At 36.6% G+C, this 25445-nt stretch overlaps 1 protein-coding gene across 1 annotated transcript in view; it reads left to right on the forward strand.

Annotated features, from left to right (window-relative positions):
* The window catches only part of SPAG17 (sperm associated antigen 17), an 88914-nt gene that overhangs the window by 23886 nt on the left and 39583 nt on the right, over positions 1 to 25445 (forward strand). The window contains exons 5-18 of the mRNA XM_054514120.1: positions 470 to 647; positions 2816 to 3010; positions 5379 to 5560; positions 8427 to 8582; positions 9178 to 9259; positions 10209 to 10327; positions 11278 to 11415; positions 11493 to 11606; positions 13049 to 13199; positions 14885 to 15115; positions 17097 to 17185; positions 17846 to 17962; positions 19539 to 19693; positions 24251 to 24330. Of these exons, the coding sequence (XP_054370095.1) occupies positions 470 to 647; positions 2816 to 3010; positions 5379 to 5560; positions 8427 to 8582; positions 9178 to 9259; positions 10209 to 10327; positions 11278 to 11415; positions 11493 to 11606; positions 13049 to 13199; positions 14885 to 15115; positions 17097 to 17185; positions 17846 to 17962; positions 19539 to 19693; positions 24251 to 24330 (1987 nt within the window). The remainder of the gene's footprint in view (positions 1 to 469; positions 648 to 2815; positions 3011 to 5378; positions 5561 to 8426; positions 8583 to 9177; positions 9260 to 10208; positions 10328 to 11277; positions 11416 to 11492; positions 11607 to 13048; positions 13200 to 14884; positions 15116 to 17096; positions 17186 to 17845; positions 17963 to 19538; positions 19694 to 24250; positions 24331 to 25445) is intronic.

Raw genomic sequence — 25445 nt, forward strand, 5'->3', positions numbered from 1 at the left:
CAAAGAAAAATAGTGCTAGTACCATTTTACACCATAGTCAAGAGTGTTAACAGAGATGTTAAAGATATTAACAGATATTGAATTTTTGCCATATTTCCCTTCAGTCCAAGGAAGGTTTCTGGCTGCAGCAACTGCTGTAGTGGAAGTAACTAAAGCAAAGGGGTTTTTACTCATCTTTCTACCCATATGCATTTTGTTAGTTTGGTAGGTATAATGTCTACCTACCTCTTGCAGTTCCTTTTTAATGTGAAGTCTCAGCATTATGACTGAGTAAGAGCATCTAAATAATTGAATGTGTGTTTGAGTAGGAAAAAGCAGGGTGTTCAAGACAGCTCCACCACATGAATATTATAGCAGCTGAGAGGGAAAAGTGTGAAAATAAAAGAATTGAACACCTAAAGTTTTGCAACAGTCTGACCTTTGTTCTTCACAAAGGTGTTAATGAGACTTCATATATTCATCTTGTCAGGCAGAACAGCAGCAGAAAGAAAAAGAGAAAGCGAGAGAAAAAGAAAAAGATAAGATATCTCCTGATAAGACAAGTGGAAAAGATAGTAAAGGAAAAAAGTCAGTGTCATCATCCCCTGTTAAAAAGGACACCAAATTCAAACAACGGGGAGAAGTGGAAGTGAAAGACAAATACATTGGTATGTAAAATATGATGATATACTCCTGGTAAACCTTTGGAATACTTAGTTTTGTTTCATGTTGAAAAGTCAAGATCTATTTGGCAATATCAAAATTTTGCCACTTTGCATTTGAAGAGGGCACTGTATTCTGCTCAGTGTTTGGATGGATTGTGCAGTCCAAGAAGTAAAATACAGATAAGTTACATGTGGCATGTCAACATCAAAATGTTTGGGCATATGTAAGACTACAATTAAGTAGCCAAATAAATCCCACACAAAGCCTATCCTAGAGAAAGATTCCAGAATAATTAAATGTCAGTATCCAAAGGTGGCTTTCTCCTTGTATTATAGTTTAAAACACGGCTGACAGAGTTGTGAACCCTGTCAGTGAAGAAATTTTTCATTACTTCCAATCTGGGCTTCCCCTCTTTATATTTGTTCTAATATAGCTGTATAAAGAAAGAGGGAAAAGAAAAAGCATGCCTTAAATTCAAAGACAATCTATATCTGTTTCTGGTAGCTAGCAGTCATTTTATCATTCATCCCTAATACATTATCATCTTCTTTCTGAAATTAAATATTTCTGCTTTTGAGTAATATTGAGATTACTTGCATTAATGTCTTTCCTCTTTTGCATATGGACTAGTCACTGATAATTAGAACTGACTGACTGTTATGCACTTGTCATGATTATTAGCCTAATCATAATTATAATTTTAAAATGGCAGGCAGTCTTCAGCATGTACGCATTGGAATTTTTGGATCTCTGTAGGTGACTGTGCAGACACCTGTCTTTTTTGTTAAAAATAATTAATGTTCAGTAATTCTATGTGCTCATATTTTTTATTCCTGCAGTAACTGAGACATAAATTTATGTACTTCATTTTCAGTACTAGGAGTGAAATAATAAGCTAGTTTTCTTCTGGTTTTGATTTTTACTTTATGTAATATATGTGCTGGACTGTGGTGGCTGCTTCCTCAGTCAGTCTCTCTCTAAATTTCTGTGTTATTTTATGTTTAGCTAATATTAACCTGCTACTACTCCAGGTGGTAGCAGCATTTGCATAGCCCTGGGCATATGCCTGAGCACAGGCAGATGTCAGTGCCAGGCTACCTTTTTTCCTTCCTTGGACAAATGAGTCCCACAAGTTGAGGAGTCAGTAAAGCACTTTTACATGTGATGTGTTAGTAGGCATAAGAAAGGATCTTAATGCTAAATAGAGTATAAAGCTGTGATTTGCTTTTAGTGTAGGTTTGTCTGCACTAACTCTATGTGTTTCAGCCTTGATGGAGAGATACAGGACCTCCAGCAGACAGTTTCTGTTAACTTAAGATAAATAACTGTACTGGATTAATTAAATCACTTGATACCTGTCTTACTACCTGTATTTCTCCATAAGGCATAAACGGAAACTACACAACTCTAGAGCTTCTAGAGAGTTCATGTCTACTTATATCATGCTTAACCTTTTGCTTTGGAACTGAAATGCTGCTATGCATATTTCTACATAACTGATAAGCCCAAATAGAACAGGCACTCAATGAAACTCCTCATCTACGTTTTAATATGAATTTGGATATGCCCCTGCCACCTAAAAGGAGTAGTGTGAATTGCTATTACCAGGTGATGAGGATTTTGCCAAGAATTACATCTAGTGAACATGAACCTGCTGGGTAGGGAGGAGTCAGCAGTGAGTCAGCTGATACCTGCAGCTAATCCTTTGAAATTATTATGACTTGGGTAATTTTTCACGTAAGATACAGTGACTTACTTTTTGTCCAGCTCTATGTCCAGCTTTATGCAGGATGAAATAGGATAGTTTAAACTACCATTAAGGCATGTGCATATGTCCTAACACTAAACTCCTTTGAGAGGAGCAATTACAGAAATGCTGCTACAACATTCTGATTATAATCAGCTTCTGCAGTTTTTCTCCTGGTCTTTCTCCAAACAATTATTACTTCTGACTTGTATTCTTCCTATTGTGTTCTAGGTGGTTTGGTACAGAAGAACTGAGTCTTATGCACATAATTTTTGAATTTATATGTAATTTTCCCAGTGAGAGTATAAAATGACTGTTTCTGTAACCTTTATTTGCATAACCCCATATAGTCAAGTAAAAAATTTATTTTGTTTAGATGATGAATGTTCTTATTCAAATTTGTTTTTGTTGTGTTTTGAACAGATGATGAACCAGATGATGGTGCTCATTATTACTTTATCATTCTGGGTTTCCCCAATCTTCAGCTGTTGCCTGTCTTGATTGACCTTGGGATTAACATTTCAAGTGTAATACAAATTTCTTCTGAAAATTACAAGCCATTGCAGATATACTTAGAAGCAACTAAACTTCAAAAACAATCTTCACTTTCACTTGAAGGTAATCTGGTCATTAAAAAAAATATGTAAAAAGGAGATCATTTTATATACAGGAAATGACTGTTCTGGCTGTGTTTTTCTCCCTCTCTATGCCTTGTGTTTGTGCTTGCTACTTGTGAGCAGCTGTGTTTGCCAGTGCCAAAATAGTATTGCCATTGGTTGACCACCAAACCAAATGGTTTGCCAGTGCAAAAACTGGACAGTAGAAAGAGGGACTGACTAAGCAGGCAGAGTTTGCAGCCACAGTAGCCACCAAAGAATGTTTTATCAAATGTATGCTTCTGTGAATTGTTAGGAAGCGTACTGGTAAGAAAACTTGGCTCATTTGGTAATTTTAATGAAAGTGAACAGTTGGCTGCTTTGGGACTGTGGCCCCAGCCACAGAAGAATATGCCTCAGAATAATGTTCTGTAATTATACTCAGCTGTTAACACTTTTCTTGAACTGGGATGCTGGTAAGCAGCGAGCTAAATATGCATCATCAGTGATGGCTGGCTATCCTGAGCTGTAGTGACATAGCCAGCAGATTAAGGGAGACAGTTATTCCCTGCTACTTGGCTGTCATGAAAATAGAATTATGGACTCTACAGTACAGAAAAAATACCAATAAACTCTATTCAATCCAGCAAACAGCCTCCCTATAAGGACTGGCTAAAGGACCTTGAAAGAAGAAAAAGTGGTTGTGATCATGAATGGCCTTTGGAATTTTCAGGCCCCAGAGACAGGGTGAAAGTCTGGAGAAAGTCTCTTGTTGGAAAAGGATTGAGTTAGGGATTACTTAAACAAACTGGACACACATAAGTCCATGGAACCTGATGGGATTCACTCAGGCATGCTGAGGGGCTGACTGTGATGTCACTTCAAGGCCACTGTTAATTACTTTGAAAAAACATGGCAATTGGAAAACATGCCTGAAAACTGGAGGAAAGCATCACTCCTATCTTCAGAAATGGCAGGAGTAACTCAGGAATGTAAAGGCCGTAAACGCCACTCAGACTCTTCTCAGTCTCTGGGAAGATAGAACAGCTAACCCTGGAAATATTTCCAGGCACATGAAGGACAAGGAGTTGGTCATTTAGCATGGATTTGCCAATGGAAGTCATTCTTAACCAACCTGATAACCTTCTATGACAAAATGACTGTCTTGGTCGAGGAGGAGGAGGAAGCAGTGAATATTGTCTGCCCTGACTCAGTAAGACCTTTGGCACTGTCTTCTCATAAAAGTGTTTGCTTGCTGGGTAAGCAAACACTGAGATAGATTGAAAACTGGCAGAATGACCTGGCCTAGAGCGTGTCAGAGGGGATTTGTGGTATGAGTCCAGCTGAACATCATTGTTAGTGATCAGGAGAGTTCCCTAAGCAGAGTCCTCTTATGATACAAAACAGGATGGAATGGCTGAAACACCACAGAATTGTGCTGGTTTTCAGAGGGACCTCAACAGGATGGAGAAATGGTCTGGTTTAATGGACCCCATAAAATTTGGCAAGGGCTAAATCCTGCACCAGTTCATGGTGGGGGCTGACTGGCTGGAAAGCAGCTCTGCACAGAAGGACTCCGGGGTGGTGGCAATGAGCTGAACATGAGCCAGCCCTGTGCCTTTGTAGCAAACAGGGCTAGTGGTATACAAGGCTGCATCAGGTCAAGGGATTTGAACTTTCTTTTGTGTTCAGCACTGGTGAGGCCATACTTAGAGTTCTGTGACCAGTTCTGGACTCCTCAGTAAAGGAGAGATAAGGAGCTATCGGAGAGAGTTCATCAAATGACTACAAGTATGTTCAAAGGACTGGAGCATCTCTCATGTGAGGAGAGGCTGAGAGAGCTGAGAATGTTTACCCTTGAGAAGAAAGAGCCTGGAGAGAACTCATCAATGTGTATAAATGCCTGAAAGGAATGTGGAAAGAAAAGGAAGCCAGGCTCTTTTTCAGTGGTGTTCAGTGACAGGACAAGAGGCAATGGCAAAACTGAACAGGGGGTGTTAGCTGAAGACAAAGAAACACTTGTTTACTGTGAGGGTGACTGAGCACTGTCACAGATTGCCCAGAGAGGTCATGGAGACTTTATTCTTGAAGGTACTCAGACACCATCTGGACAGGGTCCTGGGCAGTCTGCTCTTGGTGACCCTTCTTGAGCAGAGTTTTACCAGATGAGCCCCTCAGGTTCCTTTCAGGATCAATCATTGTACTTGGAATAGAAGATGATGGCAAGATATAAGGGGGGGTATTTTTTAATCCCCAAGTTAGGTGTCAGATATTTGCTAAGACTCTAAGGATGGAAATACTTTAACAATAGAGTAGACTGATACATGATTTGTGCTTTATGTTAAAGGGAGACACTGTACCATGATTTGTCAAATACTCATATATTTTAGATTTAGAAGCAGAGAAAAGAAAGGAAGATGAAGCTAAGAAAGACCTGGAAACATTTTGGAAATTCCTGGAGCCTGTTCTGAACAGTGGAAAGCATGGATCAAGTCTCTTTGATGTTGCCAGGCTTCATTACCTAGTTAAGGAAAGTGACTTTCCCCCTGATTGGTCAGACAGCGAAATGCTGGTCAGTACATTCTGTTTTTTACAGTACATGCCATGCTTTAGGGTTTGTAACTTTTAACAACACTTTAGGAATTTAATCTCAAGTCTTCTCTGAAACACAACCACAGTAGTTAGTATATTTGTAATCATAAACAAAAATTATTTCCTATGTATCCAACAACTTCATTAAGCATCTGTTTACAAGGAGTCCATTGAATAAAAATGCCTGATTTGGAGTTTCTTTATGTTGTAGGCCACAGCAGAAGGGTTGTAAAATAGTTTGAGGTTATTTTAAAGTTATTGAACATGTTTGCATCTTGTTCGAGAGTCATATGTGTGTATGAAATAACACAGAAGTTCTATTTTTGTCCTCATAACATCAAGCCTACTTACTGCACCTCAGAATAGTCACATGAGAAAAAAATAGCTGAATACAAGAATACCTTTTGATATATGATATTGCTTTATCATACTCAGTACTGCTTCTTTTTGTCCAAAACATGGATCTAGCTTATTATAGCCTGCTGAATCAGGACTATTACCAGGCACTGAAGGAGAAAGTGAATCATTAGAAATGTTTTCCATCCTAGATTCTCACATATAGTGAAGTAAAAGAGTCCAGTATTTCTCAATCTACAGTGTCAGCAGTAAAAATACAAACTGCTAAAACAAAATAAGGCAACATGCTATAATTTAACCTAGTGTATTTGTAGTCTGTATTATTAGGATTAAAGGACATTCTAGGGTTAAACTGCATTCTTCTAACCCTTACTTGTAGTACGGTAGATTCTGTATACAAACAAGTGACAGTGATTTCCAAAGCATTCACTGAAAATGCGTTAATTGTGGAATGTAGGCTTGCTACTTATAATATTACTTATCATTATACTCTTTATACAATCTTACAGTGCCAAGCCCCTTTTGGGAAAACAGTTTTTCTCTTCCCTATAATCACATCGCACAGGGTTTCTACTTTTGATTATCTTGCAAGCTCCTATATTATAGTTGAAATAAAGGAAAAACCATCTGTCACTGAAACAGATTTAAACAAATTGGAGTTACAGTTTCATGAGCCCTACAGAAGTAAGAAAGTTTTTAAGTTTTTTAAGAAACAGGTGCAGAGCATATAGGTTCTTAAATCATAGGTTGATAAAGTAAGTCCGTTCTTGTGGACTTTCTGGAGAATCTCTGAGTCCAAGCTTGCTGCATCTCTGAAGTGCAAGACACACAGGAGGAAAATTCTTGGGGCAAAATGTTAGACATTAATATAAAAATGACAGAGTATTGCATACTGCAAGTAGTCTCTGCTCTCAGATTTGAGATCTTTAAAATAGAAAATACTTTCAAAAATATTTACTTTGTTGAAGAGTCTCTAATGGTTAGACTTAAAAACTTGTGATAAAAATCTATGTCCTGAGGAGACACCAGGCAAATTGAATTACAAAATTGTAATTATGCTAAATTTTGCTTGGATCCCATTGAGCAGCAGGGTTTTGTTACTTATGACTTTGTAAAAAATCTTGTTTTGTTTAAAAGACTGCATTGAAAACACTCCAACATTTTTTATAAAACTTTTACGTGCTCTAGTGATACCTTAGATATACAAATATATGGATGAAAAGGTGTTATACTAGCCCATTCTTCAGAAGAATATTGAACTGGGAAAACAAAAGTGCAAGAATATTAATGAACATTCTGTTTTTGCAAATAGAATTTCTTTCCCAAGTGTCTCTTCTAGTCTTTAAATGTTCTGAAAATGGAGTCAAGTATTCCATAACTTAGTGATTTGGAATTGCCAGTTTCCCAGTGTCATAAAGAGCCACTGAGTTGAGGAAAGCAGATGTTTTGGTTTGTTAGTTTGGGTTTGTTATTTTTCTTAGTGCCTAATGTCAGTTGTGCTTCTTCACTGTGTTCTATTTTAGGAAATTTAAAATTGAGACATTCAATGTTGTTAGCCACCTCCTAGAGGCAAACTTCTTAGTACAAGAGACTTGCCCTAAATCCACAAAAGTGAAAAAATCACTCAGAAAAGGGCTTTTTACAGAAATCATCTAAAAGTTATAATAATTCCATTCTTTCCACAAAGTGCAGGATGTACAGGAGAAGATTACATCATTAAAGCTGTTGAAACTTGAGTGTTTCATTTGGTCTCCTACATGGTATTGGTATTTGTAAAAGAGCATTTAATATTTAAAATAGCAGTTGCTATTATTCTTTTTATTCCTCCCAAGCTTTGGTGAAAACCACAGTGCATGACCTCAAGAACCATGACTCTTAGCTTGTCAGATTTTTGCAGATACAGCGCTCTCCTTCTGGACATTTGGGCACTATGCTGACATTCCTTCACTCACAACAGTGGATTTCAGAATGCCATTCTTGAGGTTTTCTTTGTTTTCAAAGGGCAACAGAAAGAAAGAAAATAATATGAGATTATATTAATTACCTGGCTAGGGTTTTATTTTTTATCCTTCTAGAGCAGGGAAATGATTGAACTTGCACATATGCTGCAGGTTGATCACTAGTAAAAATGTACATACATTACAAAATACTTCAATTTTTCTCTTCCATTCCTTCCCATCCAAAAAAGATCCATCTGCAAGATAGCAGACCTTGAACAGTTACTGTTAAGACAAGTAAGACTTTATAACAACTAAAGCACTTTGGCAATATACAGTCTATACTCTGCTGTGGCAGTGTTAAGGCAAATAAAATGAAGGAGGTTTTAGAATAACTCTATAAAACATACTGAATTGGTGGAGGAAAAGGTCTTTTGTAAAATTCATAAACAGATGTAGATCTGCTGGTTAAAGAGCTAATGACTGTTATCACTAAGTTACATGACATTTTATACACACTCTTCATCCTTTGTCTCTGGTTTTCTCTCACAGCTTGAATTTGGTACTGTGGTGTTTGAACACATTGCTTGTTTGATGTATGACTGCCTGGACTGGAGAAGACAGCATTGCAACTACTTGGAAAACACCAAGTTTGTTAATGTGCCTTTGTTACCAGAGAGCAAATCGACACAACCATCTTCATTTGAGGCAAGGACCCTTCCCTTCTTGTTGATAATATCTAATTTTAGGATAGAATTGCCTGTCTTTAATTTTGACTCAAATATTTACCTTGGACCATCACTCTGTGAATAATTTTCAGTGAATGAAAGTTTTACTTTTGTTTTTAGCATTTAAAACCTCCAAAAATGGGAAAAAATAGCTGAGCATTGGGGAAACAGAAAAGGGAAATTGGAAGGACCCTAGAGGCATAATGTATCATAGGTGTAGAAATTTCTTAAATAGTGTCTGATGATACATTCTTATGTATGAAAAATCAATATGCCTGCACAGAGCTACTATGAAATGTTGCAGATCTATAAACTGTCAAAAAAAAAGATTATTAGTTCTATGCAAGATCAATTTCCTTATTTTACTTATGGTAGCAAAATGTTAAGTAGGCAGAAGAAAGTAGCTTATTAGAACATGCACTTCATTTTTACTATCTTGTTCCAATTAAAAGTTTAGCATGTAGTCTGGGGTGAGTAACCAAAGCTAAATGAAATTAACTTCTCCCACCTATTTGTGCAATACCCATTTGTTTTATGGTTTCTGATTTTTTTTTTGTTAACTTTCATTGTCTTAGGAGCAACCAGCACCACGGATGTCACCTACAAGGAAAAAAGGGAAACAAGAAGAAATTCTGCCAACAATAGTTTTGTCAGAGAGTATGTTTAAAGGGTTAAAGCACCCATCTGTAGTTGATCCCTCTGTCAAACCATTTATTCATCTGAGAGCACAAATCCTCAAAATTATTTGTGTAGTTAGCTGAAGATGTTGTGTATCCTGGTGAATGCATTATGGAACTGAGTGGTGATAACCAAGTTCTTTAGAAAATCACATTTTCTATCTGTTCCTAGTCAAATTCAGATTTAAAAGATCTCAGTAATTTTGTCCAATCTCTAACTTTGTTAGACTCTTTTTAATAAATATTGTCTGAAGGTTCACAGAATCACAGAATATTCTGAGTTGAAAGGGACCCACAAGGATCACTGAGTCCAATTTAGCCCCGCATAAGACATCACAGCATGTGCCTGAAACCATTTTCCAAAAGCTTCTTGAACTGTCAGGCTTGGTGCTTTCACCACTTTCCTGTGGAGCCTGTTCCAGTGCCCAACCACCCTCTGGATGAAAATGTCTCTAATACGCAACCTAAAACTCCCCTGACTCAAGGTGAGGCTGTCCCAGTGCAGAGCAGAGTGGGACAATTCCCTCCCTTGCCCGGCTGGCCATGCTGTGCCTGATGCACCCCAGGGCACAGTTGGCCCTCCTGGCTGCCAGGACATGGCTGGCTCATACTCAGTTTTCCATCAAACAGGACCCCTGGGTTGCTTTCTGTGGTGCTGCTCTCCAGCATCTTATTCTCCAGTCTGTCTGTACATCCAGGGTTGCCTCATTCCAGGCACAGAATCCAATACTCCTGGTTTTTAAGCTTCAAAAGGTTGATTATTGCCCAGCCCTCTAATTTGTCAAGGTCTCTCTTCAGGGCCTCCCTGCCTCTGGGAGAGTCAACAGCTCCTCCCAGTTTTGCATTACCTGCAAACTTGCAGAACTGATTTGGACTATAAATTGGCATTTCTAAACTAACGTATCTTAATGTTTTATCTCTTAATATAGCAGAAGAGACTTCTGTTCTGTTTCCTTCTGTGGACATGAGATATTACAATGACTTGCTGAGTCAAATTCCTGAGGAGTACATCTCTGTACCCTTAATACTGAGCTGCATGTTGGAACAGGTGGGAATGTTCTCTTTTTAGTTTCTGTGGCTATTTTGGCCTAGACCTAATATAATGAATTAACAAAGATCAATAAATCCATCTGTTTAAACCTAAAATATCAGACAGTGCATTGAGGCACTGAGCAAGGAGGTTCAATACAAAGGAGTCAAAACTCCAAACTTTTATTGTCTTTTTATTGTCTTTCATGTTGTCCACTTACCCTGTGTGTATATATATGTGTATTTATATATGTGTATATATATATGTGTGTATATATATACATATATATATATAGTACTACTCCATAATTAATTTTTGAAGACTACAAATATAATCAAATTAGGAGAAAGGAGGTGCAATTTCTTATCCAAGTCCATAACATGTTTTTGTGTCCTTCAGTGGTCTTATTGATACTGAACTTTTGTTGGTTTACTCAGTTCAAAGGACTTAGGTCAAGCCTAACATAAGAGCCTCAATGCTAGTGCTAGACAGATCTGACTTCTGTTGAATTAGGGCACAATCTATTATTTAGAAGAGACACCAAATATGATTTGGAAATCCTTCTTTTAGGAGTAACATTTCATAATTTTGGGGTTTTTCTTTTTGTAACTTAGCCTGAAAATAGACTGGGTAAGAATAAAGTCCAGCACCTAATAGACAAACAGTTTTTAATTACCTGTGTTCCTTAACAATCCTTAACATTTCAAGTTGGAAATATTTTTCTTCTTTTCCTTTCAAAAGCAACTAATAGGGAAAACATTTAATTCTGCTTTCCACAGTCCTTGCTTTGTGCAGCAACTAACCTGGAAAATTTTATTTTTGCTACTTGTAGAAAAAAATTAGGCTTTTCTTCCCTCACAGAATTTATGGTTGTATGCTTAGCTTATAGCAGGATTTGCTTGGTATTTCTTTTAAAGTTAAGCAGCAGTCATACTGTGATGAAAGCTAACATATACTGTATTTGCCAGGTTATTGCAAGTGAAGAAGACCTTCCACCACCAAGTCTGGTGTCACTGGAGCCTCAGGCAGATGAGCTGCATCGTGCCATTGCAGATCATATAATCTCTGTCCTTCCTTCTCTTTACCTTCCTATGAGTGAAAAAAAGGTTTGTGTTGTCTTTCATTAATTTCCTAAAATGACAGATCTCATTATTGGGATTTAATACCTCTTCTTTTTAAACAGAATCTGTATGACTACTTTTCTCCTAAACACAATGTACAAGAGATGGTCACCCCTGAGTACCCTCTCTTGTTTAACTACCACGATGCCCTGGCTCAGCGGTTGCACCTCCTGAAGGTACAGTACAACCTGTTTATATATAAATATTTCCAAAGTTCACAGGGCATGAATGCTCAATGCACTAGAAGGGGAGGAGGGCTGGTTTTGCGCAACAGGACAGCATATCCTAGATCTTTTTTACACTGAGGTGGACACACCAACACATGTTTAGTTTACTTAAGAAGCAATGAGTTACTGATGGAGGGCACCTCATAAACATGGAGCACAAACATACTGATTTAAGTGATCTATTTGCATTATTAATGAGAATGTTTAGCCTTTGGCATAGATGAGAGATATTACAGAACTGTTGATTTGCTGTTAAACACTGATGATACAATGGAACATGAGTTGCTAACTTGCTAACGGTGATTTAGCATGGAGATTAGACTGAATACTAAAATGCTGAGAAGTAGAAGAAAATACATAGCAGTTACTAATGAACACAACAAATGTATTCAGGTTGGCTAAATACTTGCAGCATAGCATGTAACGAAGATACTGCCAAATTCTAACAAAGGCAGAAAGGTTCAGAGACTGCATAGTTTGGGATTATAGCAAAGTAACAGTTCCCAGACTTTCTGAATCAAGAAGCTACTGTGAATGTCTTGAATTTTTCCAAAGGCAAGGTGTAGTTTTACCATTAAACTTCAAAAATTCACTGAGGATAATAAAAGTGATAATACAGTTCTAGATTTCACAGCTAAGGTGTGTCTGCCTGGCTTCCTGGATTAGAAATTATCTGGGAATACTTTGACAACCGTTGATTAAAACTATTCAGAAACAACTCAAGTTTGACACATTGGATATATTCAAGAAGAAGGAAGGGCTGAGTAATCAACATAAGAGATGCTCTTAGGAGATATATGCTTGATATATTTTATATACTTGCTGAAGAGGAAATTCAGGATATAGCACAATGTTTGAGGAAAGAGGACAAACATTTGGAATATGCAGTTGAAGAAAAAGGTACCATAAGTGTGTAATACTAAAAAGAGTGAAACTGAAATATACCACTACATCTGAAAAAAAATCCTTGGATATAGAGGGATGCCTCTCATCACAGACTGACCAATAAGTTTATTGATTTCGTTACTCTAAGAAGTAGCACAGACCAGCTGAAAGATACATGGAAGGTACCTGCTGCCAGTCTGAACAGATCAGTACATCTTTCTGTATTTTTAAGTCTAGCTAGCACAGACAAATAACTTCTAACAAATGTCTGTTATTATGCTGTCAGTCATTCTCTTATGTGTCTAATATTTTTCTGCCTACAGTATCTGACACCATGACTCAAAACCACACTGTGGGCACATGTTCAAGTATAAGTTTATGTCCAACTGGCTTAAGCACATGCTAATGTCTTCTGCTGAAAAAGACTTCTTTATTCAAACATAAGTTTTGGAAAGTCAATAGTGTGAAAGTTTACTTTAACTCTGGTACTTTGATTTTTATTCCAGGTCCAAGAGAACGTCAATGCAGAAAAGATTGAGCATGAAATGATGGATAAACTGCCTCTTACAGAACTTATCCATTTCACCCCTCCTTCAACTGAAAACAACACTAAACGCTTGGCTAGAGTTCATGAGCTCATGCATTATTTTACTACTGGTAAAATGATTTTCATTGATATAATTTCCATTCTTTTTATTTCTGGTTGATAATTTTCTCAAATAGCAGGAATTTTGGGGCAAGATTTTAAAGCTGCCAAATAAACCTTTGCAGAATTTCCCATTTTCACATTCTTGCTTATATATAATTATAGCCTACTATACAAGTTAACCCTAACTTCAGACCTCATCAGACCTGACGTTTCATGGTTAATGGGAACAACTGAATGAGTGTTAAATACTGCATAACTAAGAGCTGGAACTTATCTTGGAAGTACTTTATTTATTTATATTTGCAAACATACTTACTAATTCTGATGGAAAAAAAAAACAGCGGTAAAAATTGCAATTTCGGTCCTAGAATGTAGAATGCATTTTGAGAGACACTGATGTAAACTGTGTTGATTTATCAACTCAATTTTGGAGGTAAAGCACATGTATCTTAGGTAGACAATTTTTATGGAACAATACACAGCTTTCAGAATGTATTCTGAAATGCGTTGTGTATTGTGTTATTCATCTGTAAGCTGTTGGTGTTAATAATGAAGCTACTTTATCACAGTCCCTCTATCAAACCAAAAATATATTCACTTCTCCAACCATAATCACTTCTGCAGTTACCTTTTCTTAAAGTGTGCTTGCCACCATGACATATGCTGGGAAACAATCCCAAAGACTACATAAATACCCTTAGGTAGTATCAAAAGTCTGCTGTAGGTTATTAAGAAATATAAACATCCAAATCCCTTTGGTTACATTCATGTCATCATATAAGGCACAGGATTTGAAGGTACTTTCCCAGCTCTTTCATCCTGAATTCCCTGTGTTGGATTAATTTACACTTTGCTGTACTGTTTCTAGTTGCTGGTATGTACATTTTGGACAGTAAGCTATTAAAGTATTCACTATTGCTACAGTCTTCCAGCTGATGGGTAACTGAATTTGATGATCCTCACTGAGACACACTGTACTGCCAGACTGTCTTAACTGGTAACTTAGCTAGCAAAGCCTTTGCTTTTATCAAAGGAGATAATTAATTTGAACAGAAGATGAGGTCCAACATTCTCAAGATATATGATGTGCTTAGGTGCTTAACCACCCTAAAAAGAAAACATTTCAAACTGAAGATATTCTTTGTGTGATTTGGGCATTGTACTACCTTCTTAAACTTCAGTCCTTTGCATGATTATCATTGTTATATGACACAGATGCATACAAGCATAAATAGGATTTATTATTGCCTTTGCACCTTGCATAATTCTGTTTAAAATATGTGTAAGAGTCTTTCTGAAGAGGAAAAAAATTTGATACTTTTTTGAGAAGTTACAGATAATGGAAACATTTCATGAACTGAAAATAACTAGTTGCTAACTGGCCTGATAAAGTCTACTCAGTATTTTAAAATCAACATCATTTATATAAAGTTAATGAGCCAGAAGGTATTCAGATGTAGGAACCACTTCATTTAAGACGGATTAATAGGTAGGCATATCATTTTGCAATTTGGAAGCATTCAACTTTGAATGCAGTGTAAAATGTAGCCCACATAAGTTGATCCAGTACCATTAAGGAAATTGCTGCTGGCTTTTGCAGAGTTGCCAAGAACAATACACTTAAATAGTCTTGTATTTATTTTCTGCTGAGCTGTAAGGACGTTTTCAGTTAATGATTGTAATTCTTTTTTAGAACTTCTGAGTTGGGCTGAAGTAGAAAGAGCCTTCAGAGTGTTTACTTTTGAAAGCCTGAAGCTGACTGAGCTAAGTAACTCTGGTTTCCTGGAGAGCTCTGGATCTAGGGTTGGAGGTGATTCTGAAGAGTCTTATATCCCTTGGGATAATCCAGCCATGTTTGCAAGACAGCTGAGACAACTCTTCCTTATGAAAAAGAAATTTAGTGGGAAATCTCCAAGAAGCTCTGGTAAAAAGCTTTCTGTTTACGTTACTCCTGAAGAATTTGATTCTACTATTTGTCTTACCATATCATTTGCTATTGCAGGGATGTGATTTTTCTTCTTTGCACAAGTCACCAAATTTTCAAATATTGTATAGCCTGTACATTGAGTAACTCTGTAGGAATACTAGAATAACAACAAGAGTTATTTTGATTACAGCATTAACAACTGTAGATGATGTAAAATGAATTTTCTCAAGTTCTGCATTTTCTCCTCCAGATTCTAGCATAATGAAAAGTTGTTGGCCTGGTTAAAGGAGATGTGTTGGCCAAAAAGAAACATTAAAATCAAGTGATTATTTTTTCAGGACACAAGAACAGTAGAAATTAGATAATTTTAAGCAATTATACCTTTAGGTTCATGATCACAGAATCATAGAATCATGGTTGGTTTAGGTTGGCAGGGACCTCTAAAGGTCATCTGTTCTGATATCCCTGCAAGAAGCAGAGACATTTTCAACTAGATCAGGTTTCTTGGAGTCCAATCTGACCTCCAGTGCTTGCAGGGATGGAGCATCCACCTCCTTTCTGGGATACCTGTTCCAGTGTTTCACCACCCTTATGATAAAAATTCTTCCTTATACCTAGTCTGAATCTATCCTCCTTTCCTTTAAAACCTTTACTCCTTATCCTATGACTACAGTTCCTACTAGAAAGTCTCTTCCAAGGCCACAATAAGAAGAGCTCCCCAGAGCCTTCTCTTCTCCAGGCTGAACTCCCTGACCCTATCTTCACAGGAAAGGTTCTCCATCTTTGCACTCACCTTCATTGGGTCTACTCTGGACCAACTTCAACAGGTCCATGTGTTCCCTGTGCTGAGGACCCCAGAGCTGGATGCAGTACTTTGTGATACAGTCCATGCTTTCCTAATAGAGATGTCTAAGCAAGCAGCTTAGATGGGATCCTTTCCTTAGAAGGCTGGAGCAGACAAAAATGAGTCCTGCTTATCTGCTTTTCTTCTGCATCTAGGGAACATTTTTGGGTGTTGGTCTATTTTGCTTTTGTACTTAGTCATGATATTAAATTTTGCAGTTACAAGCATAACAACATTTCAGCACTTCTGCAGCACAAAAGCAAACATCAGAACGATAAAACATTTGCTTTCAGGTTTCTTCAATCTTCTAAAGGCAGCCAGTAAATAGGAGTTATTTCCAAGAGAAGCAGAGCCTAAAGATGTATGTCTGGGACCTGAGCTGGTTATAAGACACTTACAAACAAATACTTTGTGGTGTATTTTCCACCAGAAAAAGTAATTTTCCTGTACAGGTGAATTTTGATCAATTTTGATCAATTGAATTTTGACCTCTGCCCTCGCTTAGGGAATAAAGAATTCTATTAAAAGGATTTTTTTTTTTAATTAAGAGAATATAGAAGTTAAAATCCTCATTTGGTGCTGTTCATATCAGATGCTCATTGCAACAATGGAATGACTGGTCAGATCCTCAGGAGAGCTAATATTCTGTCAGTAGCTTATGGATCTGTAAACCAAATTAATTCAAACTTTTAAATTTGCATTTGTCAAAAAATGTGTGAAAATACCAGAACAATTGGTCTTACCTTTTATTTTAATGCCATCTGTGCAAAAGAATGCTTTTTAAAGTATGAAGAAAAATGGTTCTTTGTTTATGAATCTGGAGGCTACTTCTTCTGGAGGGTACTTCTGTTTAGTGGGCCAGCATGGGTCAGATAGAAAGGATTATTTGAGTGGGTTTTATAAATTCTTTTTCTCTTTTAATTTTATTTAATTAGCTGGCACTTGTTGACTGGGTTTTAAGGTGCTCTCTTAGTAAAGAAGCATAGCAGAGCTGATAATGTATAGGACAAGTGTGAATAAAGGAAGCATCAACTTGATGTCAATATCAGGGAGACTAAGGAAATTGCACTATTCCAACCTTAGTAGGGCTGAAATTTCTGGAACAATTCTTTAAGTTCTGCTTTCAATTTGCAGGGTATACAGAAACAAGTGACAAAGATGAGGAAGACGATCCGGTTTCTCCTCTTTTGAATGTTGATTTGGATCATCTTTATTCTGATATGGCAAGTGTGAGAAATGGAGTCAACTAGGTTTATATGAGGCAACAGAAGATACTGCTTAATGCCAGGCCATGTTACTGGGATTCCTTTGCAATGCTGCATGCAAATGTTAATTCTGTGATGTTTGGAAAATACTGACATAACTTTTAGGAACTGTGAAATCACTTTCTTTGAAATCCAAGGTGACAGGTTTTGATGAAGCTGTTAATGATAATTCTGTGCTGGTTTTGCTGAATACCAGGGGACAAATACAAAGGGGAAAGTTTAAAAGAAATTGTCAAACTGTGTCACACTAGAAGACTGTGTAGTTTGGCATCTTCAGAATCACCTGTCTTCTATACATCCCATAATAAACATAGCAATTTTAAAATTACATCATAGGACATGTTTGAATACTCATGATTGCTTACAGAACTCAAAAACATATAAGCTTATAATAAAAGTATTTAGATTATTTTGTCATAAAAAGTCCAAAGCCAGACCTGCTTGGGTGTAATTGTATTTTTTATTAAACAGTACCATATGGGTCTGCACATATTCATCATTATGCAGTTAACTGTGGTGCAACATGGGGTGCTGTCTATTAATCCAACAAGATTACAGTCAATTTAACACTGACACTGAAATGTTGATATTCATTATTTTGATTTCTTGTATTTTGAGGTGAGTCTTGAAAATTATGGCCTGGGGCCAAATTTAGAAGAAATAAAAAAGACACAGAGGCGTTGCTTGACAGACTGGAGTTTGGAAGAGCATTTTCAACCACATGTTCTTCATCAGGTATCTTTGAACTGACAATTTCATCTATACAGTTCTCCCTCAGAACCCAATATAAAGTAGTAGTAGTGGAGATCAGGGTATTTTTCTGCTCAATAATTGATTCAGTTTTATATTTCATTTTTACTAAAAATCATTGTGCTTTAGCTATTTTTCAGTTCTTTGTGTGAAATTTAGTTTGTAACAGGTTTTTATTTCCTGATTTGGCCAAACTGGAGCTGTCCTATTTGGCAGCAAGTCTCTTAGCTGAAAGTGTGGTGGAGATAAAACCACCTTGCCCTTAGAGGTCATCCGCTGTAGCAGTTTTGGGACTCAGTGCAGTGGATGTGAAAACATTCTTTGCAAATGCCTATGCAGGGTATGTTTTATGGGCAAATAGAAAATTTGGTTGTTACAGTACTTTACCCTTTAAGGGCTAAAAACATAATTTATAAAAATCTTGCAAGCTAAACACTAAAATCTTGCAGAAAGACAGAAGGACAAATCTAAAAGATATGCTCAAGTGTATTTGGCCTGAACTGGGAGGCATCCTCTTGGGAAGAGTGGATTTTTAGTTCTGTGCTGCCTTGAGCTTCATAGGTTGTAATTCTTATTTGAACCTGACACATGCTATACATGGGTGAAGGAAATGCTGCCTGGACTTTTGCAGCACCACTTTAGTGTGACAATTTTAAAGTCTAGTCATGCATTTCAATGCATGGGCATCCCTTCTTATGCAGCATAAATAGCTAACATTACTTCAACTACCAATAATTAGTGAGTCTAGTAAAAATATACTGAAGGTAAATAAAAAATAGCATTTTATTGAAACTGAAAATAACCTTTTGAAAGAAAATTCATGGCAGTCAGATGAAGTCCCAGATGACTAGATAAAGAGAAACATTTTGCACATCTTTAAAAAGGGTAGAAAGGAGGACCCTGGGATCTACCAACTTAATCAGCCTCACCTCTGTTCTGGGAAAGATCATAGAACAGATCCTTCTAGAACCTTCAGTTGCATAGTTCTGAAAAATAATAATTTATAAGAAGGCTTTCTTCTACCTATGACTATAAAATAAGTTTCAACCTGCAGGCAATATAAATATTGAAATTGTTGGGGCAGTACAGAGCAGAGTGGAATAATGTAGACCACAGCAAATCTCAGAGATGTGCAGGTCATGAAAAAGCAAATTGAATACCAAGTTAACTCAACTGAGATAAAAAAAAGTAAATTAGTTTTCTTTTTATCTGGTATATGATAATTCTGTGTTTATTTGCTATTTACTTAAGTATTTTATTATTTAAACTTTTTTAAGTATTTGTTTAATATTTTAATTTATTTGGGTTTTGTGTAGCTGAACTTTTTCATTCATGGTCAGTGAGAAGGTGGAGCACAGCTGGTATCTCTTCTCAACATGAATAGCAATGCAGTTTCAATTTCCACCTACCTGAACAATTCAGGTTGCTGGGATCCAAATGCTTTGGGTACATCTTTTAGGAGAGTGTTCTGGAGCACCTGTTGCTCAAAGCTCTGCTATGTAGCCTCTGAACATATCTACCATCTGGAGGAAGGATGTACCTTTATTCCTTTCCTTTTCAGGTTCTTCATACAGCATCCCAAGAATACAGATGTATTGATTCCTTTTATCATACCCAAGATAACTCTTTACTAATGGTTTTTCACAATCCCATGAATCAACATCGTCTGAGCCAAGAGACTTGGAATATTGCTCTGCACTCTAATGTGGGATTCAGGTAATGGATTTTATCTTCCCTGTCTCTTTCACAGTCATTTTTAATTAAAGCTTCCATGGCTGTGCTTAGGGCAAAGCTTAGAAATTAAGATATGATTATGTGATGCATTTATGAGAAAGAAAGTCATGTGAGTCAAAAACAGTACTGTATCAACAGAATTATGTTGAACTTTTCTGAGTAAGAATAGGCCAGAGTGTAGCTCCTTGTCATCAAGTATAAAAATGTAAATAACATACACATACATACAAAATCATTAGAAATGCCACATCAAGAAAATTGTAGGACATTCCAGGTGAAGAACATTAAAAAAAGAATTCTGTCTAAGTATATACTTATCAGGTTTTTCTGTTATATATACATAAATTGAGTGATTTAGTGGGAATTTTTTTTTGAGAAAAGTTGAAATCCCTATGATAATATTAAGATTTTTTTCCCACAGAATAACACATTCTTCTTAATTCCTTATCAGTACCTGCTCACCAGTTAGAGGTGTGCAAGTGGTTGATATGTCCACTTTAGCTCTTTTGTTAGTGGACCTATTCAGTTTGGAACACATTTTTGCACTGAAGCAGTGATATAAATGATGATGTAGATGCAACTACTATTCCAAATAATTGACTGAAAATAGAATAACTGTCCATGTACTGGTATGTAAAAATGTTAAAATGCCATGGAGAGACAGCTGAAGTATCTTTAACAATGTCACTCTGGTGCTCTATGAATTAATTAGATTTATCAAATAAAATTTCAAACAAATTATCCAGTATAAAAATACCTTCCTCCTGCTTGTCTGCAGATACCCTTTTCTGAGTGTAGTGCCTCATTTATCATATTATGGGAATATTTATAATAAACTTTTGTTGGCACCTGTATATATTTGAACAGGTTTGAATATTAAATAGGGAAAATGTGCCTTCCTGAAGCTGTATTTTGTATTGTATTTTGTATCTTTGCTCTCAGTCAAGGAACTCTCTGTAGGTCCATCTCAGCTTTCCAGGCATTTGGACTTAAAATATTTGCCATGAAAACAGGCTGTTGTGATTAGCAGTGAATAGGACCAGAGCCATAAGATATTTACCAGCAGAAATTCAAAGTTCCTTGGAGAAAATGCTGGCTGTTTTGTTGGGCAGATCCACTAAATGTGGTGTCAGTGGTTTTGCATTTATATAGCAACTAAAATCTTCCCCAAAAGTGAAAGATGTAGTAAAGCTGGGTCTTGCATGCAGACAGACCCAAGCACAGGGTCAGTGGTCTCAAGGGCTGTTACACAGCAGTCTGTTGGCACCCAGAGCTCTTTGCTCTGCCAGCAGTTCTTACACTTCTTTGTGACACTGGACTGCTGAATTCAAGTTTCCTAAACATAAACAGTTGGTGCCACAAAACAACTGCCTGGTGCATTTGGGTTTTCTGGGCAGAGTTGACACATGTGACATGAGACCCGTAGGAGACCCATACACTTTTGGAACAAACACCAGAGAGCAGGTCACACACCCCAGAACATCTAATGTGTCACCTGGTGTTTGCATACGCTGAGTAACACCTCATGCCAACAGCATATGGGTGCTGTAGGAGCAGAGGGAGGTACCAGACTTCCTCAGGAAGCATTTGTCCCTGACACAGCCACTATGGAGTTGTAAAACCTCTGATTGGCTGGTCACCTTGAAAGGGCATTCACTGAAATAAATCAAGAGCAACTGAGAGACAGGAAAGGCTCTTGATACCTGCTAAAGAAAAGCTGCTAATTTTGCATCTAAAGGAGACATTATGCATTTTATCTGCATTATAATTCATTTGAGTATGAAATAACTGTGTGCTTTCTACTTCTTACTCTTCCACATCCCCTGGAAACAAGGCTTAGACATTAAAGATAACTTTTGCTTAGGGCATGCCTGCTTTGTCCAGTGACATTTCACCAGGTTCTGTTTCTGGTTGCAAGAAGTTCTGTAAGAAAATGGCATGAACACTGGCAAGATGGTTTGGCTTTGCTCTTGCTTCCTAGAGATATTCTGCTATAACATCACTGCTATATATGCTACTTAAAATTTTTGAAGAGCTGTAGGTTCTCTTTTGCTTCTGTTATGTGTCACTGATACCTGCCTATACTCTGCAAAATAATCGGCACATTTTCAGACTTTATTCAGCCTTACTTCTAAAGATCATTTCAGATTTCCAAAGTATCATAAATATTTGCTAGTGTATGTTTCCAAGCAACATAACACTTCTGTGGAAGACACTCATTAAATACCTTGAGTGCTTCAAGCTATTGCCTGCAGTTAGCTTCCAGATCCTGCTAAGTTGCCAGAAATGGGCACAAACTCTACTTATTAATTGAGTAGTATTACTTGTTTTTACCTTTGTATGAAATAAGTTACTCCTGATGAGTTTAGTAACAATTTATTGATTTTTATTTTATTAAAATTGCTATCATTCTAATTTTCGATATAGCTTTAAGAATCACACTTTCATCACAGAAGTGTTACAAATGCACAATAGATGCAGCTCTTCAAAATTTCTCTGATAAGAGTTCTCCATCTGTGTTCACTTGTTACTTCTTCAGTGGGACAGCTTATAGACTACAGACCATTTTTGTAGAGTGACAGCTCATAGTTGCTGTCTGGAATATAAATCTGTTATCTGCTAATCAGTTGGTTACAGAATCACAGAATAATTTCATTTTGAATAAGCGAGTCCTGCTACAGCAAATTCTCATGCAAAGAGGAAATAAAATTTCTGTTGTTGCAGCAGCTTTTGCTCCTGGAGATCCCTGTTACCTTCCTTCTTCTTTATGGATATCAGATCCTGTAGTTCATGTAGAACATGCAAAATTCAGAAATTATGCTGTTTAAAGGGTAGGCAGCAGGAGTCTGCATGGGAAATCTAATGGATTCCACTGAGTAAGGGAATCCAAAGGCATGGACACATGTACCTCCAATAATAAGTGTGTATATAAAACATTTTAATTCTGGTTAGAATAAGTGGCCGCTCTATCAGGAAGCCAAATGAATTCAGGCATTATCAAAACCATTATTTTGCTCAAAGTTAATCTTAATGACATTTGTTTATAGTTTCATAGTAAACACATTACACAAGTTACTGGAAAAGAATAATCCTTTCTGAGAAATGCTTCTGAGTCAGACATTGGCAGTAGTGACATCAGAATACATATTAATAGAATGTGTATTTTAGACTTTGAATGACTGTTTCATTGGCCTAAAATATTTTCCACACGAATAGTCTCTTTTTTATTTATAACATATATTCATCTTCAAGTTATTCCAGTACTGGCAACTCTATGTTCCAGACTAGTTCTGCCTTTTGTTTTCAACACCATAGGTTTTTATAGCTTGTGCACTTTTCTTCAGATACAAACAGAATAACCTTCTCCCTACTGCATATATGTATGATCAACAGTTTCTCCCTGCAAGTTTCCCAAAGCAGACTCCACCTACATTGCTGAAGCAGGGAGAGTCTTGTATATCTTGAAGCTGTACCTGAACTGTGTATTACAGCCTGTGTGCATGACCTACTCTTGGACAGACTGCTGCAATAAGAACTTTAAAATTGATATGAGGTCAAGAATTGATTGTATTGTCTGCATGTTCATACCCAAAAGCCTCTACTACACAAAGAGTTTTTGAATAAAATTGAATCATCTTGAACTTGTAAATACAAAATATCATCAAGTTATTATATATACTCAGCAACTGAATCTGATGCATTCTTCAAAAGCTCCTTTCAATTTTGTACACATGAAGAATTTTACTTTCAAGTATTTTGATAAAACTCCGAATGAGGGGTTGAGTGGCAGTTGCATATAAGTTTCTCAGGCTTCCTCCTTTCTTGAAAGCAATTGTTTACAGTGAGCTACTTTAGCAGTCATTTCAGACACCTTTGGAAGATGAGACAATGCAACTTCAGATGCCAGCAGCAAACTCTGGATCAGTTTGTCTTCCAGTTCTCACTTCAAATTAATTGTGACTTGCGAATATTCTTAATTAATGGCAGGCTATGGTACACTGATTCTCTCATCTGGATTTGGATGACAATTTCCAAACACTTTTCTTGTCACACAGATAAAGAAGAGCTTGCATTATATACAATAGTACTTCAGTTTCTGAATAAACAAGTAAAGCATATTTTAAAAATCAACATCAATCAAAAGCAGCTAAGAAAATAAGTTATTCAGTGGTAAAACAGTGAGGATGACAATGAGTCTGTACCTTTTGGAACTGAATGTCTTTAAGTTTTCTGATTTCCTGGATTTTTCTTTAGCAGGTGTTCTTTGGCAGAGAAGTTTCTTACATTTCTTTGCAGAAAGGATAACCAGAATTCCAAGTGTAACATGTACTAAGCAAATACTAAACAAGCAAAAGTACTAGTTCCTAAAAAACTGAGAGAAATCCTTTCAAATACAAGTCTTGTCTCAAAGATTATAGAATAATACTTCCATAAGAAACTGAGAAGCCAAGTGGTCTCATTTGACTTGAAATCACATTAGTGAATACTGTATTGTATTATATTACATTATATTATATAGAAGAATATTCTGCTTTTCAGGAACTATCTTGAGCTGGTGGCCAACTTAATTGAAGACTGGGTGAAAGAGGAAGAAGCTAAATACCAAAAAGAGAAGATGGGTAAGGAAATAGAGTCTTTTAAATTAGAAAAAGCCATGGCAGAAGCCCTCTAAGACTGTCTGCCAGTACTGTCAAAAAAACCTGGCTTTATTAAGAAAGCCAAAAGTGGGTATCTTTTTATTGTATTCTAGGAAGTGAATTTTTCACTCTAAGTGCTGAGACAGATTTTTTCAGAGCAGAATTACATATGTTTTTTCATAGAATGACACTGTTTTGACATCTATATAGGCATAAACATGTTTTGAAATTAATTAAATATATATATTTATATATTCGCATCTTTCTCTGTTCTGAAAACTGACAGCTTTAGTATCAATTTACATTTTCAATATCTGTGCTTATCTAATGAGATTAAGGATTGCATACAAATTTGTATCTGTTCAGATGACTGAACGTATGAAGAGGTGAGCAGTAGTTAAAGCTGGCAACATGGTTCAGGAAAATTCCTTTTTAAAGGGCAGGATAAAAGCTGGAAGTCAGAAGCTAGAAGCTAAAACTGGAAACTTGAATTGACAAGACTGCAGAGCAAACTTGAATTACAAGCAACATTTTGGGTAGTGAAAATTGTAAGCAGTTCATACGATAACTGTTCAGCAGGCAGCAGAATCTGAAAACCCCTATTGACAAAAAAGAACTTCTGTCAAAATTTTCTACTTGTGTATTTAAATGGTATTAACAATGATTTGTTTATGCTTAACCTTTGCTTTTTTACGTTTCTTGAGAATGCACTTTGAAGCCTCCCAGGACTAGCAGTTAGCATTTACAAAAATAGAAACATTACTACTCAACTCAGTTAATACCTCTGATTATAGTTTGGAAACTAAAAGTACAGTTATGACTACTAAGTCATAATTTGTACATATCTAGCTGTCACAGGAGCTAGACTGAATCTTGCCCATGTGGTGCTTCATGACAGTTTTGATTCATAGAGTACTTGCTGAAAGGACATAATCACCTCTAGCTGGAACACACAGATGGGCAACAGTGTTCTTGGGTGTTTTCAATTTCACTGACACTGCAATTTCTACTTTATCATATAAAGTAATATAACTAGAAGTTTCTGATAGTGTTAATTTAATTGAGTTTAAATTACCTTTTCTAGAAGGTAAATATGG

The sequence above is a fragment of the Molothrus ater genome, chromosome 2, assembly GCF_012460135.2.
Source record: "Molothrus ater isolate BHLD 08-10-18 breed brown headed cowbird chromosome 2, BPBGC_Mater_1.1, whole genome shotgun sequence".
Lineage (NCBI taxonomy): Eukaryota > Metazoa > Chordata > Aves > Passeriformes > Icteridae > Molothrus > Molothrus ater.